At 37.6% G+C, this 20,606-nt stretch overlaps 1 protein-coding gene across 1 annotated transcript in view; it reads right to left on the bottom strand.

Annotated features, from left to right (window-relative positions):
• Positions 1 to 20,606, bottom strand: part of LOC126937935 (contactin-associated protein-like 3) — a 235,546-nt gene that overhangs the window by 88,352 nt on the left and 126,588 nt on the right. The window contains exons 5-8 of the mRNA XM_050761826.1: positions 11,388 to 11,591; positions 10,532 to 10,716; positions 9,205 to 9,348; positions 4,912 to 5,173 (exon numbers count right to left, since the gene is read on the bottom strand). Coding sequence (XP_050617783.1) covers positions 4,912 to 5,173; positions 9,205 to 9,348; positions 10,532 to 10,716; positions 11,388 to 11,591 — 795 coding nt within the window. The remainder of the gene's footprint in view (positions 1 to 4,911; positions 5,174 to 9,204; positions 9,349 to 10,531; positions 10,717 to 11,387; positions 11,592 to 20,606) is intronic.

Raw genomic sequence — 20,606 nt, 5'->3', positions numbered from 1 at the left:
TTTTGGCATTTCTTACCTGCCTGTATGTGTAGTACTTTGAATTCTCCTCTGAACTGACTATAACATCTTACTGGTTTCTTCATTGATTAATTAAAATCTTTAACATATATTCGTGTTTCTGAATTAACACATTATGATTATAGACATAATCATACTGTCTTTTAAAAGTTATTATTTGCTGGGCATGGTGGCTCACGCCTGTAATCCCAGCAGTTGGCGAGGCTGAGGGGGGCGGATCACCTGAGGTCGGGAGTTTGAGACCAGCCTGGCTAACATGGTGAAATCCCATCTCTACTAAAAAACAAAAAATTAGCTTGGTGTGGTGGCATGTGCCTATAGTCCCAGTCACTTCAGAGGCTGAGGCACAAGAATCACTTGAACCCGGGAGGCAGAGGTTGCAGTGAGCTGAGATCACACCATTGTACTCCAGCCTGGGTGACAGAGTGAGATGCTGTCTCAAAAAAATAAAATAAAATAATAAAATAAAATAAAATAAAACATATTTAATATTTGATAAAAAATGCTTAGGAAAGAACTGGAGGTGTACTTTATATATGTACAGTATTTTTATATATTTACATTCACATCCACATTATTTTATGATTCTTAGTAGTAATTATGAAATTAATCTTGTGAAATAATTTGGTAACATAATGAATTGTCTTTGATGGCAAATTTAAATGTTAAGGTATTTAAAATCACTAGAGGTATTCTGTGTTTTCTTTTACTTGGTAATATGTCAAAGATACATGCCAATAAATGGTCTAAAAATAAGATTAGCTTCAAGAGGCCTATTAAATTAACATTGCACTGAAGTTTAAAATTACACAAAGATCAAAACTATTTCAGAAGTTACATATATCATAATAAACTTTAGACTAATAGAAATTTTCCTATAAAGTTAACATTTTACTTGATAGTCTTAGGAAACCTGTAAATTATTAAAATGACTGTGCTTGATTTATTTTTCTTCCTAACATGCATTTATGTGAAGTTAGTATATCATTAGCATTTCAAATGTAGTACTTCTTAAAAATTAAAAATTAACATTAAACTTTTAGCTTTCCATTTTAATCTTCAATGATGTATGAAACAAGCAGAAGTAATAATAAAGTGTAAGGAAATAAATTATTCTTTAAAATCAACCAAGAATCCGGATATCTTCAATGTAAAACTAGGCACTGTCTAAACACAGTCTCGAGGATTATATGATTCGGCAGGTCTCTGTGCCTTTTACTTTCTTTGAATTCTTTTTTTTTTTTTTTTTTTTTTTTTTTGTGAGATGGAGTCTCGCTGTGTCGCCCAGGCTGGAGTGCCGTCTCAGCTCACTGCAAGCTCCGCCTCCCGGGTTCCCACCATTCTCCTGCCTCAGCCTCCTGAGTAGCTGGGACTACAGGTGCCTGCCACCAAGCCTGGCTAAGATTTTGTGTTTTTAGTAGAGACGGGTTTCACCATGTTAGCCAGGATGGTCTCGATCTCCTGACCTTGTGATCTGCTCGCCTCGGCCTCCCAAAGTTCTGGGATTACAGGCGTGAGCCACCACGCTTGGCCCCTTCTTTGAATACTTTTATCATCCTGTGAATTGTAGAATATTGAAAGCAGGCAAATGATTATTGTCCACAGACATGCAAATGAATTTCGTCTGGTAGAAACACAATTGATCTTCCTGGTTCCTCTACCCCATCCCATGGAATAAGCCAGTTTTACATTATATGCAAAGTCATTGCAGCTTACTGCTTATATATCTTTGATTCTTCGAACCTGTTGTAACATCTTACTGATTCCCTCATAAACTAATGAGTTAAACAAAATCTTTGACATGTTCTTTTTATAACTGCAAAAAGTGCCCTCTTTAAGAATATCTTTTGACAAATAAAAGCAGATCTTTGTGTAATTGTTTTCATGTCTATCATCCACATTTGTTTCCTTTTTGTTTTCTATTAGGTTGTATTTGGCCTTTGGTCATAGTTTATGCACAAGAAAATCAGATACAGTGGAATCTATATTTTAATGAGAAGTTATTAAATTAATTGCCCACAACATAGATGTCATTTTAAACACATTTGAGTATGAAGATGATCTCTGCGTTAACAACTACAACATTTTAACTGCAGAGGCAAAATATCACACTCACAAAGCCATGAGCTAAAGCAAAATCCTGATGAGATTTAAGAACTTTAATTATATTTAATTCTAGTTATTGTGCAACCCAGAACTGGACGAAGTGCTTGCTCAGCACCTCATTGAATCCAGAATATATGCAACTCATCAGCAGTAAAGCTGAACCAACTACTGTAGGAAAAAAATTGAGGGCGGTCTTTGAAATGGGGAAAAGAGATTACTGGTTGTGGAAAGATTAGCTGACATTACAGGATTGTAAAGCATCATCTTGGACTAGGTTACTTTACAGCTGTGTAGTGACAGAAGTTAACTTGCAGAACATTGATAATAATGCAAATAATGCTTGTCCACAGAGATGCAAAGTGTGTACAGGGAAGGGATTTGCCTTTCCCTGTGGATATTGACAAATTCTGCTAGGTTTGCATCTCAGCATCTCCTTTCTGGCTATAAATGTGTGGTACTTCTTTAAACTGGCCTTACTGGTGTAAGGGTAAACACAAACCAAAACAAACAAAAACTTTGTTAGTGCTAAAAGGGATACACACTTTCACTCCCTTTTTTTTCTTACAGCATTTCTTTCAGAAAACTTGTAATTGTACATCTTTAAAATCTTAAAACAAACAAACAAAAACAACAACAACAAAAAACCTTATTTAGCCTCTTTCTTGTTTCCAGAAGTGTTTTTCTTCAGGACCTTGGAGACATTTCTTTGAAATGTAAACATCAAGAAAGGTAGTGCTCCTAACTCCTTATCTCCCTGGGATTTTAACATAGGTGCCTGGCTCCACTTGTCAAAGAGACATGAAGGAGTTTAGTTTTCCTGTGTATAAAGGAGTGTGCCTCCCCAGTTACCAGGTGAATATAAGATGGACTGTGTAGCAAAATGGTGCTGTCAAGTCCTCTTACTTGAGGACAAGTTGTCCTTTATCTTTAGAACATGTATGTAATGGGTTGTATCTGTCTGGCTATATAAATGGATGAAATTTGTCTTTGCAATCACATTAGCGATTGCCTGAAATGTGCATCACAGTCTGGCTTAATACTTATTCTGTAATAAGACTATTTTACTTTCTACCTTGGGAAACTGATTCACTATGTTGGTAGGCGATTTTATCTTATTTCCCTAACACTGGTTCTCTCATTAATTAATGAGTTAAAGAAAATCTCTGACATATGTTCATTCTGTATCTGTGTGGGGGTTATAATTTTAACCTTTCTTGGAAAAAAATCTTATTCGTGAAGAAACGGAAAATAGGTTTGCATTTGTAAACGATTAAAAAATATACATTTCCTCTGAATATCTGTTTTATCTCCCCTAAAACACCTGTGTGAGGTGGCCACAGATTCTAATACCCAGGGCTTGCCTGATTGTTCCAGAAGTACTGAGATAAGGTCCCGCCCTCTGAATTTCTTCACAGGTCTTGCTTTCATACCACAACATTTAACAGCAGTGTAGTCACATGTGCCTCTTACAGTCAAAAGGAATCTTTTTTTGAGCATGATAATCCCCTGGTCTCAAGTGGAAGTCAGCCTCTTCATCTATGCCTTCTTCTTTTTCAGATCACGCTATCTTTTTTTTTTATTTTTAAAGCCCCCATTTGGTTCTGATGCCAGTTTAGGCACAATGTCAATTTAGGACCCAGCGCTCCTCCCGTGTGCAAATCCAGTCATCACAATCCAGCAGCTCTGTAGTTAACAAACGTGCCCACATCGGACTGCACGTGAGATTAGTTCCCATCTACTGTTACTCAGTCCGGCCTCGTGGGATTTGAGCCCCTAACCTAGCAGGGATGGCAAAGCATTTGCCCAACAAAAACAAGCCGTGATGGAGAGTGGGGATGAGAGGCCTGTGTGTGGGGTGGGCATTGTGCTAATAAAATCAGACTTCCTTCCTATTGTTCTCCCTGCAAAGGAGGTCTGAGGTTTACCATTTCACAAGTGAAAACAGCTGAGGCTCAGGAGGCTTGCTGATTTGCATTTCAGAAGGGCAGTAAGTGGAGGAGCTGAGATTCTTCCAGGGTGCTAGGCTATCCCAGAAAACTAATCGGCCATCAAAAAAGAGTAAGAACTCTTGGTATTTGCCAGCATCTTTCACTATAAGGTGATAGTTATCAATTGCCTACTGTGTGTAGAATATTTGTGCACAGACCCTAAGAGGAGAGGCGGGGTGGAGAAGGGAAAGAAGTGAGGACAGCCATCCTGGCTAACACGGTGAAACCCCGTCTCTACTAAAAAAATACAAAAAATTACCCGGGCGAGGTGGCGGGCGCCTGTAGTCCCAGCTACTCGGGAGGCTGAGGCAGGAGAATGGCGGGAACCCGGGAGGCGGAGCTTGCAGTGAGCTGAGATCCGGCCACTGCACTCCAGCCTGGGAGACAGAGCGAGACTCTGTCTCAAAAAAAAAAAAAAAAAAAAAAAAAAAAAAAAAAGAAGTGAGGACAGGAGAGGAACATGCCCCGGGTGTTGTCTGTTCCATGAGGTCCTGACCCTAGTTCTTTGGGATGGAGGCTGGTATATGTTTGTCAGGAAATGGAGCTTAAGGGTATTACATATTTTCCTTGTACATGGGAAGGTACATTTGCAGAAATATGCATTTCATATTTCTCATATATAGTCATTTTGGTCAAAAGAACACTTTAGTGACGGCTGTGTGTGCCACACAGGAACAGTCTAAAAGGAAATAGCAATCTCTTCCTCTAGTGGGGGCATCGAGCATCTCACTGCCTCATTCACTCATTACCAAATGATTTCCATGTGGATATGTCAGGTTTATGGGAATACAACTGTTACCTGCTGTGACATTCCTTGGTGACTGTCCCGGCTGGAAGAGACTCAGTTTGAGCTTGCCATCCTTAAGAAAGAGGACGAAACTCCCTGAACCACGTTGAAGTTCACCGAAAAGCAAATGTCCTGCTCTGTTCCACGTTCGAAATTGGAAAGTGACAGACACTTTGTCCTCCCCAGAGTTGCCCGGCAGAGCCAGGTAACTCCTGGAGCTCAGAAAAGTCACAGGGACAGTCTGTGGCTGTGGACATGAGAAGGACACATTTCCCTATAAATAAAACAAAAGAGCACATTGAACAGCCTTACAGGTGGTGCTTCTATCTAATTAAAGTCAGATTTTACAAAGACGTACAAGGCTTTTTATCAATCCAGGATTTTATAAATTAGTCTGCCTGCTAAAGCCGAAATCTATGAATGACATTTATCTTCTCTTTCAGCATAAGTATTATTATAATTGGGCAGACGTCCATGTGGCTTTCTGTGTGTATGTGAGAAATTCTCCACTTCTCTACTTCTTCAGCATTAGTAAAGGAGTCTCAATATAATTTTAGTTCAATAGGAGTTTAATCTGTGCGAACTATTTTCCAGGCCCTGTGCTAGCCCTGAGGATACAGCAAATAACAGGACATTTTCATACTCTGTCTTTCTCCTGAGCAACATTTGGTCTTCCCTACACAATCCTCAAAATCTCCTTTGAACCAGCTATTTTACTAGTCCCCTCATTAGTTAATGAATTGACTAAATCTTTGACACATGCTTATTTGATATTTGCATGGGTCATATTTTTAGCTGTTGGAAAATTATATTTGACAGTCTTTCAAATGGTTTTCAGATCTAATAGTTACATACAATGTTTGCGTGTAGTATTTTTAGCATGAAAACATTGATTTTTATATAGTCAATTATGTCTCTATTGTATTTTACAGCTTCTGAGTTTCCAATCTTTGTTAAGAAAGTTTCATACTACCCTAGGTCCTACAATCTCATAGATTTTCTTTAAGATTGTTGTGGTTTGTTTCTCCTCCTCCTTAATTTACATATTCTTAGTGTGTATAAGATAGTGATCATGCTTATTTTCTGCCTTATGGACACTTGTTTGTTCCGGCAGAATTTCTGAAATAATCCCTGTTCCACCGAATTGAGCCACATTCCTTATTACTAATAACTTTGCACATAAACTGGGATCTTTCTGAGATCTCAACTTTGTTTTTACTTCTCTATTCCTATCCACTACCATACTGATTCTAGCATAGCAGCTTTTAGTATGTTTTAATATCTGGTAAGTCAACATCTTACCGGGCTTTTTAATGTTTTTGTTTTGCTTTGTTTGGCTGGTGAAAGGAATAAGCAATTCTTGGGCATTATTCACACATAGGAATTTCAGTTCCAGAGAAAAACCCCAGCAATTCTGATTTTACTTGGAATTTCCATGGATTTATTTATATTAACATACTATAGATGATTTTAGAAAAAGAATGTTACTGGAGCAAGACATAATATAGGGTAGTGGCTCTCAAACCTAGCTAAACAGTTGAATCGCCAGATGCAGATGCAGACCAATTAAAATCCCAATATCTGGGGGTGGATCCAGGTAACTGTATCTTTTGAATCTCCTCTGGTGACTCCAAGATAAAGCCAAGTTTAAGAACCACCCTGATCCAGCAGTAAAACAATTTTCAAAACGGAATCATGTTTAAAAAAAACTCTGCCACAACGTACTTTAGAAATGGATATAATTCAGTTATCATTTTATTATAATCTTTAATATACATTATAACTGCATACATCAATCAGAACATTTCTTCTTGACTATTTTTGTAATTCTGCTGAATGGGAAATAGTTTTCATTACAAGAAAACGTTTGCAGAAGAAAATTTAAAAAGAAAACATTTGCTGTAACGAATTGAATACCAAAAGCTTACGAGTAATTGGCGCTGATCCGTAGTACACATTTAATCACTGGACTATTACATGTTATCTTTTTATCAGCTGCATATTTCTTGCCCTCATCATTTACGCGGGTAGCTGCCTGCTACATACAACAGAAAGGCAGGGCTTCTTCCCACAGAGGAGTGCTTGGTAGTCGACGGAATGAATTCTGGCAATTGATTTTGCCAATAAAATATAGTTTTAAACGTTTTCCTTTTATGTATTGGAACAACTATTTTCCTGTTTTCATACAGAACACATAAAATTGTAGTAATTCTGAAAATGGAATTCCCATAAATAACATTATATATCCATACGCACAATTTGGAATGAATTGTCTTTTTGTTTTTGTGTGAACCTTACACATTTAAATAACCTCATTCAATGTAATTAGCAAATAGTTTTCTTGAGGATGATATCCAGAACCCAGAAATACCAGTGTAACTGTGGTTCTCCTTATTGGCTACACTCAATTAATAATTCCATCAGTGAACCCATCAGTAATTCAGAATAACATGAAATGTGTATGAAAACCTGTGTCTATTTTCCTCAAATAGTCTTGTCTCCTTGTGTCATAAGGCCCAACTCACTCGTATTCACCTCAATGACAGTATATTTGGAAATAGCCTCATAGAAGTTAGGGTGAGGAGGAGGGATTCTTCTGAACACCAAGGACTGGCAGATAACAGGTAGCTTAATGTTCAGAATGTGTTAGGTTAGGCTTCTTGACACGGGTGCCCATTGGCCAAACCCATCTTTGCATCTGTATCTGAGTAACGCATCTCCAATAAAGCCAACTTCAATAACCGGGTCTTTTTTCTTTTTCCAGCTGAGCAGCACTTAAATGTCAGCTTCTCCACGGACAGAAACTTTAGGTAGGGGCTGTTCCATTGATCTCCTTCCTCTTTTCATTTCTTTTTCATCTTGTCAAAGGAAGCTGTGCTCTGTGGAGTCTTGTTATCACTGTTCCCTCTGGTGTTTCCTTTTTCATGTATCTTGATGGTATTTTTCATTTTTATGATCTCAGCATGGTGCTGTTCATAGTAGAACTTAAGACTTCAAACCCATCTTTGCTTTTTTTTTCTGCTTTACCTTCTTGGCAAGTTCATGGGCTTCACAGCCGTTTTCCCTTTTTCTCACGCTAACCTAAGTGATGTATTCATCGTGTGGCCTGGTGACAGAGCCAGAGATGTTTTTCAGGTGTTGGTCCTGCAACCCATGAGCCAACTCCTCCAGCACAAAACAGGAAAGAAAACATTTGTACAACAATACGAATGAATGTTCTCATGGTGTGCTTCTGAGACACACTGACAACTAAACAGGAGCTTTCCCTTTAACCCCAGCTTAGATATTTCAAACTTTAAACATTGAAAGAAGTTTACTAACTGATTTGGAAGTATTTCCAGTTGACTAGGGAATAGATCATTAGGGATTGCCATTGCAAAATAATTGGTCTCCTGTGAATAATAACACCAAAAACACGTGAGACGTATGCATTCTGATTTCCATGTAAAAATAGAAAGTTACTTTATTTCATATAAAAATGAAACAACTATGTCCCAAGAGGCATATTTACTTTATAACTTTTTATGCATAATAAAAAATTACTGTATTAGGCTGGGTATGGTGGCTTATGCCTGTAATCCCAGCATTTTGGGAGGCCGAAGCGAGTGTATTGTCTGAGCCCAGGAGTTCGAGACCAGCCTGGCCAATGTGGCGAAACCCCGTCTCTACTAAAAGAAATTAGCCAGGCATGGTGGCACACACCTGTAGTCCCAGCTACTCGGAAGGCTGAGGCAGAAGAATGGCTTGAACCCGGGAGGCAGAGGTTGCAATGAGCCAATATTGTACCACTGCACTCTAGCCTGGGCAACAGAGCAAGACTGCATCTCGAAGAAAAAAAAAAAAAAAAAAAAAGATGGCGGGCACAGTGGCTCACGCCTGTAATTCCAGCATTTTGGGAGGCCGAGGTGGACAGATCACCTAAGATCAGGAGTTCATTACCAGCCTGGCCAACATGGCGAAACCCCATCTCTACTAAAAGTACAAAAATTAGCTGGGCATGGTGGCAGGCACCTGTAATCCCAGCTACTCAGGAGGCTGAGGCAGGAGAATTGCTTGAACCCGGGAGGCAGAGGTTGCAGTGAGCTAAGATTGTGCCACTGCACTCCAGCCTGGGAGACAAGAGGGAGACTCTGTCTCAAAAAATAAAAACAAAAAATAAAAATAAATTACTATATTAAATGGGCAGCTGTTAAAGTAAGAGTTGATTCTTAAAATATTATATGAAATGGAGACTTCACATGAATAATTTTTAAATGCAAATGATAAAATGTCCTTTTTTCTTTCCTTCCCATTAGGCTTCCTTACCATCATGAGGATCTGTGGTTTGTGTTTCTTGGCTAATTCGGCAACATCCACTCCATTATAATACAGATTTTCTAAACAGCCATGAAAGCTTTTACGTGTGAATGCCCGTGCTCTTCCAGGTGTCGGAACTCCCCCAAAGCTGATCTTAGAAAGAAAAATGACATAAATAACATTGTTTAGTGATTTTCAGATTATGTGTTTAAAGCATCTATAATAGCTCTAGTACTGTCACAAATCCATTCCCATTATCTTATATTTCCATGCTTGCTAATTCCAAATGAAGTGTTCTATCATAGTGGCAGCTGTTAATACCTTCATTTCTGGCACCAGACAGTTCTGAACAAACTTAAAGGAAGAAGTCAACACACATTTTCTACCACATCGAACATTTTTCAGCCATGTAGTAAATGTTGTTTTGTGGGTCAGAGGATCTCTTTTGCAATACTCAGCTCTGACACTGGAGTACCAATGTGGCCATAGACAATACATAAAGAAAGAGAATATGTTCCAATAAAACTTTCTCTTTTGAACAAAAACAGGCTTTTAATTTTTTTATTAAAAAATGGCCAAACTTGGCCTGATGCCAACCTGTGCATTAGATATTATCTTCTGCTATTACATGGTTAAAGTAATAAAACTGAATAATCTGATATAGGACTAGTATCTTCAGTTTAATATTATATGCCAAAGTCACTTAAACATCATAGTTTTTCTGGTTTGTTCTGATCCTTCATACACTTTAAGGTGTCCTGTGAAGGACGGGAAGAACAGATGCTATTTAACAGTGTAGCTTAGATACATATGGGCAATGGGTTGCAAAAAGAATGACTGCCTTAAAAAAATCAGGAAATTGTTTATATGTGAGCTTCTGACTTTCTTGTTATTTAATATATCTATTGGTGTATATCTTGTTAACTTCTCAAAGTGATCCTAGATAACGCTATGTTGGTTAGGATTGCACCAAGACAAGAAAAAAATCCCCCAGGAATCTGCATAGTCAAACAACAAGTGTAATATACCAGATGAAATTTCAAATGAAATGTATTCAAATGAATACATTTAATAACATTGCTTGCTGCTTTGATATTTCTTCATTTGTAGATTTCCTAAACCTAACACTGACTGTTTACTTCCTTTCAAGGTGGAAAAGATGATCTATAATAATAAATTGACCTATTAGAAGGCATAAACAGTTTCATAGCACCAGGACAGACATACCTATTACTATTAGTCAACTTAGTTATGAATAACTATAAAATGGCATTTCTCTATGCAGTTAGCTTATTTTTCAGGTTATATTTAATTTAAACTATATATCTATAAGAACCTCAAAATTAAGATCCAAGTAACTGGATTCTCCCTTTGCTTGGAAATGATGAGTGTGTTTGTCCACAGTGAAGTTGACCTGCGTGTCGAGTAGCTCAATGAGGACAGAATGCCAGTGCTGGTCGTCCAGCAGGCTGCCCAGGGTGAGGGTCACAGGAGCAATAGTGGTAGGCAGCTTAGCATTGCCTTAAAGGAGAGGGAAAAAAACACTCAGTTATTTCTGTTCAAAATCATGGCTTCCCTTTTTTAGTTGAGCATCACAGTTTGCATCCAACTTTCCATCTTACAGAGTTGTTTTCTCACTTTCTCCTTATCTTGAACACAACATCCTTACACTGTTTTTATTTCTTTAAGTTCAATTCTACACTTCGTTGAAATTTTTCTTAGTAATTTATTTTTTCTATTATTCATGACATTTATATTTACACTGCAAATATTTTCTTTCTTAGAACCTCATTATCAGCATTATCTCATTTTATAATGATCCATTCTTGTTTTTATGATATGTGTAATTGTATATTACATATATATTATACACATATATGGTGATCTTCTTGCATAGTCTGTCACAATATAGGCTGTTTACAGAAATCATACTTAGGATATGTACATATTACATGCATCTGTAATGCTCTTAAACTTTCATTTACATTTGTTCATTGCAGTTCTACTTTGTGCTTACTGTCCCAGAGTAACTATCACTTGTGTATTTTTTTTTTCTTAAAAGTGTTCTGGTTTAGATGATGAATTATACGGTCATTTTATCTAACTATGAAAAGACTGAGTACCAACAAATGTACTTTCATGTAAACAGATTTTTTTAAACTACCGGTATAAAAGTTCAAGTATTTTTTTACCTGAATTAAGAAAAAAGACAAGTTTTCCTTTAATTAATTCCAGAGTAATGTGATTTCCATGTTGTCCTTCTCTGTGAAGTAGAATTCCATTGCTCTGTATGGCTTTAAATTTCAAAGAAATAACGTCCCTTACTGGTTTTAAAGGTTTTTTATCAAGTTTGTACAGAAGAGCACTTTGTCCATCAAAATAAACCACCTCAGATTCTAGGAAAGAGGATATTAAAAAGAAATTCTAAATATAAATATGCCATACAGTAGCACACTGAAAATGTGTGCATCAATATGCCACACCACACACACATAGACACACATTGCATTTCTAATCCATTCATTGAAGGAAACAACTGACAATAATATATTTTCTGTTGGCATCATGAGTTGATATACGTAATACCCACTGTTAGATTTTTCTAACATTTTCTCAAACTTCATCAGTGAGAAATGCTTTTATTAATCTACTCCCAATGGCTCTTATCTTTAAGATAAAAGCAGCCCATTTCTTCTCATTCTATTTGATTAAAAACAATCAGGAAAGAAGTTGTATTTTACTACATAAAGTCTTTATTTTAAGGTCATTATTTTATTTTTTTTTATTACACTTTAAGTTCTAGGGTACATGTGCACAACGTGCTGGTTTGTTACATATGTATACATGCGCCATGTTGGTGGGCTGTACCTATTGACTCGTCTTTTACATTAGGTGTATCTCCTAATGCTATCCCTCCCCCCACCCCACAACAGGCCCCAGTGTGTGATGTCCCCCTTCCTGTGTCCAAGTGTTCTCATTGTTCAGTTCCCACCTATGAGTGAGAACATGCAGCGTTTGATTTTTTGTTCTTGCGATAGTTTGCTGAGAATGATGGTTTCCAGCTTCATCCATGTCCCTACAAAGGACATAAACTCAATCCTTTTTTATGGTTGCATAGTATTCCATGATGTATATGTGCCACATTTTCTTAATCCAGTCTATCATATATTAAATATCAGTGTCACTCAATTTAAATACCTTTATTCATTCCCAGTAGCTTTGGCTTCTCTTGATTCTTACACATGTACCTACTTTACTAAAGATTTTGTCTGTTTGTAAAGATACAGAAACACACACATATCATACTTATTAAATACTGCTTTAGACATGTAGCAAATGTATTTTAAATGAGATGACATGTAATATTTTTCTCAACCCTCGGCTAACAGTACTGCTAATGAGAACTGCAATGCGTCAACTTGGCTAGGCCATGGTAAACAGTTTTTGGTTAAATACTAGATGTTGCTGTGCAGGTATTTTTTAGAGGTAATCAATAATAAATCAGTAGACATTGAGTAAAGCAGGTTAAACTCCATAATGTGGGTGGGCCTCATCCAATCAGTTGAAGGCTGTAAAAGAAAGAAAGAAACATGAAGTTCTCTAGGGAGGAAGGAATTTTGCCTCCAGACTACCTTTGGACTCCAGCTGCAATATCAACTCTTACTTAGGACTTGCCAGTCCCTACAATCAAGTAAGCCAATTCCTCAAATAACTCTCTCTCTCTACACACACACACACACACACACACACACACACACACACACACACACCCCACACACATCCTGTTGGTTCCGTTTCTCTGGAGAGCCCTGACGGATAAAGGCACAGAGGTTTTGTTTTCCTGGATGCTTTGTTGAGAGAGCATGGCCTTAACACCTCTGGTTTGGTTCTTCCTGCTGTAGCTTGTCAGAACTCCAATGCTGCCACACTCTCTCAGCACTCTGTCAGGTCTTATAATTCACTATAAATGTCACATATGTTCAGCTCATCAAAAAACAAGTTGTTTTATTTTATCAGTAATAAAAAATAATATTTGATATTTGTCAAAATTACCCAGAAAATCTTTTTCAAAAGTAAAAAGAAAAATAAGCAATTGTCCTTTGAAACATATATTTATTTAATAAATGATGCATGAAAATCCAGTGAGATATGAAACTATTTGAAGCTGACTAGCTGATGTCATTCAAGTCAATAAGACGGCATTATTTGTTTAATTATATTTAATTTCAAAAAATATTACTAGTATTTTTTGCATGGCTATCCATTTCATTCACATTATCTGAACTATATATAATAAACTGCACTTCAAGAATTGTCCATTTTATGTATCATTTAAAAATTTAGAAGTTTGATTTGCTCACATTGGGCTAATGTACTCATATGGAATTAATGTATCAAGTGCATGATGAATAAACACATTCTGAGTAAATTGTGTGTAAACTAAACAATTATTCCTTGTTATATAACTTATTATACATTCATGAAAAAAACAAAACTCTCTGTCAAATGTAAATGAAGATATCTAAGATTATTATTCCATGGCCATAAACTAAGGGAAACTTGAAAAAGATTGACTACAGACTTCCACATTTTTAGCAATGCCCTAATACTTCAGTTTTTATCATGTCTTTATTTCTTGCTTAAAGAAAATGCTAATATTTGAGCTATTTTTTTCAGTTGACTACAAAAAAAGTTTTCTTCCCAAAAAGGTTTTTTCTGGATTACTGCAACCTATACGTTTCTTTTTTCATTCTATGTTTACTATTACTCTCCAACAGCGGTATTGATCTTCTAAGGCATGTGAAGTGTATTTCCTGGAATGTTTCCCTCAGGCAAATAGAATAGTAAAAAAATATCAACTAAAAGAGACATAAAGCAATGACCTTGAAATTCTTTTGTCCTTTAGCTAATACCTTGATTTTCTCTTCATTGTAACTGCTAGTGCTTGTATCTAGAAATAATATAGCTCATTATGCATATTTCAAAATAAAAACAGAAGACTGAATTGCAAATTCAAACTTCCTAAAAAGCATAAAACACTCAACTATGATTTATGAAGTCAATACATAAAAATATGAAACAAAAAACGATGTTTGGGATGGAAAGCATTGAGTTTAGTAAGTCAACACTAATGAGCTCGCCAAGATCAGCACTGGAGAGGGACAACTCCCACACAGTCCCTCTTGAATAAGATCCTCCCACTGGAGAAGCAAAATTTCAAGTCTTGGTGCTTAGAAGTAATGTTAAAAGGTAACCTCTCTTCCCACTTGTCCACAAAAGTCATACTTTTAGCATTTTAAAACACTTGCAAGAGCAAAGAAAAGTTCTCCCAACTGGTCAGGTGCAGTGGCTCATGCCTGTAATCCCAGCGCTTTGGGAGGCTGACGCGGGCAGATCACTTGAGCCCAAGAGTTGGAGACCAGCCTGGGCAGCATGGCAAGATTGGTTACACTTGCCTATAGTTCCAGCTACTTGGAAGGGTGAGGTCAGAGGATTGCTTGAGCCCGGGAGGTTGAGGCTGCTGCAAGCAGTGATTGTGCCACGCACTCCAACCTGGGCAACAAAGCAAGACTCCGTCTCAAGAAAAAAACAGTTCTCCTACCTAGCCACAATCAATACAAACATTCCCCTACAATATATATTTGAATAAAACACTAAAATAAAATAATTCCAGTAACACATTTAATATAATCTTTTATCAGAAACCTGTTGGAAAAAATCCTTTGTATGAAATTCAATTGTATAAATAGGAAATGTAGTGGGATAATGGAAAAATGTCACTTATTTTGTTTACAGTAAAATCCAACGTTCCTCAAAGTTTTCAGAATAAAAGACTTGCCATTCAAAATGAATCAAGAAAACTTAGCTTGTGGTTCAAAGTAGGAAGTGCTTTTCTAATTTTATATGAATTTAGTTTAAAATTATTAGCTTTATTAATTAAGATTATAGTTGTGACTGCTGAATCTCTATCAGTATTAGCAATGTGAACCCAACACGTTAGTTTGTCACCATTAGATCAGGAGCTACATTTCCTAGTACACTAGAGTACTGTGTGGGCCTGAATCCCGGTTCCATCCTGGGTAAGTTACATAGCCTCTCTGTGCCTCAGTTTCCTCATATGTGAAGTGAGAACACATACACTCCTCTCTCACAAGGTTGTTGTGAGGGTTAAATGAGTTAATATTTGTACTTTACAACAGTGCTGGGCATATGGGGTGCCCTCAGTGGACATCTGCCTCATTATTATTGTCAGGGCACTGGGCAGAGAAAAGAGGTAGAAATTAGTTTAAAATAGCACATAAGCGATTTATAGGAAAGTAGACACCTTAAAATGATAGCAGATTTAAGTTCTGAAGGACCTAGGAAATCTTCAGTTTCCATCAGGAAGAAGAGATTTGCAACCATTCATCCACAGTTACACAGCTCCTTCTCTGCCAGCCAGCTTGTTCCTGGGCTGACTCACTTCAATCAATCTTACTCAGAAGTATTAATATGTCTGTCTCATTTTCTTGTGTTAGAGGACCATGAGGGTTTTAAAATGATACTTGAAGATTATTGGTGCAATTATAATGTCTTCGCCACGCTTCCTCAAAGAATACTGGAAGAGCTAAGGACAGATATGTTCACAAAGTTCCCAAATGCTAATTCTTGTAAGATAAAGCACTTTGTCATACAAAATATTCACATGTCTAGGAAGAACTGTGTCAGAAGTAATTTTGCTAAAATGTGTTATGTCCTAATTCATACAGCTAATATTCACTGAAAGCCTTCCCTATGCTAGGTGAAAGATAAAAATGCAGAAGGCAATGAATTACTTTCAAGGAGCCCACAGTATAGAAAAGAGGACATATAATCCTGAAATATGATTGTTTCTGCCACATTCACTGTGATGCTTCTGTAAACAGGCATCTGGTCCAGAATGACTTCTAAGAAACGATAAGGAAGGAGTCTACCTGCTTTAGACTCCTGCAAAGTATGAAGTCTCTGAAAAGCTAACATGAGTAATTTTGAGTTGCCATTTCCTTTATTTCCTTACACTATGTTTTAGATTCACATTTTACTTTTGTTAGAAACGCATTCTGTTGCCCATGCTGTAGTGCAGTGGTCCCTTCATAGCTCACTGCAGCCTTGAACTCCTGGGATCGAGTGATCCTCCAGCCTCAGCCTCCCAAGTAGCTGGGACTACAGGCATGCACTACAATGCCTGGCTAATTTTTTAATTTTTTTCTAGAGATGGGGTCTCACTATGATGCCAAGGCTGGTCTGGAATTCCTGGGCTTAAGCAATCTGCCTGCCTCAGCTTCGCAAAGCGTGGGATTACAGGCATGAGCCACCCCGCCTGGCCTACTTTCACATTTTCCACACACAGAATGTACTCTTAACTCTGGCTTCTCATTACTACTTTTCTGCTTCTCACTGTCATTCGAAGCACAGGCATGCCATCCCCATCCTACCTTGTACCGCCTTTTCAGGAGAAACACATCAACATTGAGAGGAAAATATTGTTTGAAAACAGCAAGATTCTATAGGGTGCAAACACTGATGTCTTACAAAAGAAAAAAACAACAACACTATTCCACAGAAATTTTCTTAAAGTGTTCTATCAGCCACCCTCATTCAGATCGACTAGGAGTGATCACTCGGAGACTTTAGAACGTGAGCCTCAACCAGACCAGGAATCAGGATTTCTGTGGGTGAGACCCAGGGGTTTGCATATTTAATAAGTGAACTAGGTAGCTGTGAGGCACGAAGGCTTCAGGATGATTTATCAGGGATAATGGGCAAATTACAGTTTACTCTCTAAATAAATTGAATATTAATTCCAACATGGGGCCAGGCGCAGTGGCTCACACTGTAATCCCAGCACTTTGGGAGGCAAAGGTGGGCGCATCATTTGAGGTTAGGAGTTCAAGAACAGCCTGGCCAACATGGTAAAACCCCATCTACTAAAAATACAAAAAAAATCAGCTGGGTGTGGTGGTGCATGCCTGTAATCTCAGCTACTCAGGAGGCTGAGGTGGGAGAACAGCTTGAACCCAGGAGGCAGAGGTTTCAGTGAGCCAAGATCACACCACTGCACTCCAGCCTGCGCGACAGAGAGAGACTCCCTCTCAAAAACAAAACAAAGAACTCCACAATTCCAATATGGAAACATAAATATCATTTTCACAGTTATAATTTATATTCAATAAATTTAAGGTTACAGTTCAATGAGTTTTAACAAATATATATACCGAGGTTATTGCCAAAAAATCAAGGTATAGGCAATTTCATATCAACTCACTAATTGCCATTTGTATCAAACCCCCAACACTGTCAACCAGACCCAGACCCAGGAAACCAGTGATCTACATTCTGTAACTACAGGTTAGTTCTGTCAGTTCCAAAATTTCATAGAATTGTATAATGTGTACGTATTCTTTTGTGTCTGGGTTCCTTTCCTAAGTGTAATGTTTCTGAGATACATGCACGCTGTTGCATATATCAACAGTCTGTTATTTCTTATAGCTTGGGGTATTCAACTGCTTGACAACTTGTTTATCCATTTACCTGCTGATAGACATTTGGACTGTTTCCAGGTTTAAACTTTATAAATAAAGCTGCTAGGAACATTCACACATACATCTTTGTGTTGACATATGCATTCATTTCTCGCAGGTAAATACATGGGAGTGGAATTGCTGAGTTATATGTTAAGTGTATATTTAGCTTAGAAGAATGCCAAATTGTCTTCCAAAGTGATAGCATCATTTTCACATTTCCCACCAGCAATGTATGAGAATTCCATAGCTTTGCCAAACACTTGGTGTTTTCACTCTTTGTAATTCTAGCCATTCTGCTAGGTGTATAGTGGTTTCTCATTGTGATTTTTTTTATTTCTCTAAAGACTAGTGATGATTCTTTTTAATATAATAATAAGTTAGAATAGGTGTATTGGGATTCTGTAGATCAATTTGGGGAGGATAAGAATACTGAATCCTGCAATCGGTGAATACACAAAGCTTTCCTAGGAAATATTTGCCTTTATTCACTCACATACATTCTTTCCTTCTGGGCATAGTAAGAGGAACTCAGGGAAAACGTGCCTTGGTTCTACATTCTCAGTAAAGGCCTTGATCTCTCTCTTTAATTTTCATGCATGATCTCTCCTCTCTTTCTTTTCTTTCCTCTCTCTTTTCTCCTTCTCCCATTTCCTGGTAAAGATAAACAGTCGACTACACAGAGTCTGGAATCCTCTGTGAGTAGGTTCACATTCCAGTTCTTCAACTTACTTATTTCTGATGGACATGGATTTACTTTTTCATCTTATTTTGGGTTTCTATTTATTTTACTTTTTTATTAAAACATTTTCTTTTTTTTTTTTTTTTTGAGACAGGGTCTCACTCTGTCGCCCAGGCTGAAGTGCAGTGGCATGATCTTGGCTCACTGCAGCCTTGACCTCCCTGGGACCAAGCGATCCTCACACCTCAGCCTACTGAGTAGCTGGGACTACAGGCACACACCACCATGTCCAGATAATTTTTGTATTTTTTGTAGAGATGGAGTTTTTGCTATGTTGCCCCCAGGCTAGGCAATCAAGCAATCTGCCTGCCTTGGCCTCCTAAAGTGCTGGGATTACAGGCATGAGCCACTGTGACCAGCTTTATTTACTTTTTAAAAATATTTGTTGAAATTTAATTAGCACTTTAGTATTTTACAGAAAAATTTTCCAAAATATTAAGTACATTGTATTATAAACACATTATTATATGAAAAAATCACATACACTTTGTTTTCTTCAATACATTTCCCATGGCATTAAAAGAATGCAGTTATATTTTCAGTTATGACAAGCAAACATTCAGAAGACCACACTTCCTACCAAGGACAAATAGAAAATGTGTATCAAGTAAAGTTGAAATAATCTTCTTGAAAGTTTTAAAGATCTTCTAGGACGGCCAGGACTCGAGAATGTAAAGACCTTAGAAGAAAAGCTCAGAACATTCTTTCTGCTTTTACTTTTGAAGCACTGGTCAACTCCCAAGGAGCAATGGACAAGAGACAAGGTGGCCAAGCAGAAAGTGAACAGGACAGCTATGAGGCTGGGTCACGAAGTAGGGTTGCTGTAGACTCATCATAATTAGGAGTCAGATGGCAGAATTCAGAGATTTTCAAAGAAACGTTTTGGTAAAAGCCCTCAAATCCCAGTTGGGACAACTGAAGCACTGGACTCCAGATATAAGATATCAACTAGGCCTCATGGGGACTGAGGCGCTGCACTGAGTCAGCTAAATGCTTATTTGAATTAAGATCTGTGCCTCATCTAGAAGCCTATCGGAGGCTGCAGTGGGGATTCTCTGGGGGATCATTTTGTCTTCTCTAGCCTCTACAGATTTTCGTCCAAAATGTCCAGAATTCAGCCAAAATTATCAAGACATGAAAACAGAAACAAGACAAAAACGAGACAATGGAAAAGATCAAGAGATAATCCAGATATTGAAGTTAACTAAAACTCTTTAAAATAACTGTGATTAATATTTCCAAGAAAATAGACAGCAAGATAAGGAATTTCACTAGAATAGATCAATAGAAATTGCAAAACTGAAAACTGCAGTAACTAAAATTAATAACTCATTGGTATATTTAACCATAGACCGGCCATAGCAGAAGATCTGATTAGTCGTATAGAAGATAAAGCAGTATGCAATGTCTAGACTGCAGCGTAAATAGAAAGGATGAAAGAGGAGAGGGAGAGAGAGAGGAAGGGGGAGGGGGTAGAGAGAGAGAAAGAAAGAAAATAAGTTACAAACATCTCAGACAGATGTAATTGGAGTCTCAGAAAGGAGGAAAGGAAATGCGAGACAGAGGCAATGTTGAAGAAATAACAGTGAAGAATTACCCAATCTAATAATCAATTCATAGAAAAAGGAAATTTAGTGAAATCCAAAGAGGACAAATTCAATGAAAACTAAAATAGCCACATAAAGGTAAAACTGCTGAAAATCAAAGACAAAGAATAAATTCTCAAAGGTAACCAGAAGAAAAATACACATTTCCCTTATAGGACAAAAATCAATTGCCTATTGATTTCTTAATAAACATCATGAAAACAATAGAAATTTGTGGCCGGGCGCGGTGGCTCAAGCCTGTAATCCCAGCACTTTGGGAGGCCGAGGCGGGCGGATCACAAGGTCAGGAGATCGAGACCACAGTGAAACCCCGTCTCTACTAAAAATACAAAAAATTAGCCGGGCGCGGTGGCGGGCGCCTGTAGTCCCAGCTACTCAGGAGGCTGAGGCAGGAGAATGGTGGGAACCCGGGAGGCGGAGCTTGCAGTGAGCCGAGATCGTGCCACTGCCACTGCACTCCAGCCTGGGCAATAGCGTGAGACTCCGTCTCAAAAAAAAAAAAAAAAAAAAAAAAAAAAAAAA

Source organism: Macaca thibetana, chromosome 15 (genome assembly GCF_024542745.1).
Source record: "Macaca thibetana thibetana isolate TM-01 chromosome 15, ASM2454274v1, whole genome shotgun sequence".
NCBI lineage: Eukaryota > Metazoa > Chordata > Mammalia > Primates > Cercopithecidae > Macaca > Macaca thibetana.
Note: the sequence above shows the minus strand (reverse complement) of the source record. Positions and strands in the feature narration are given on the sequence as shown.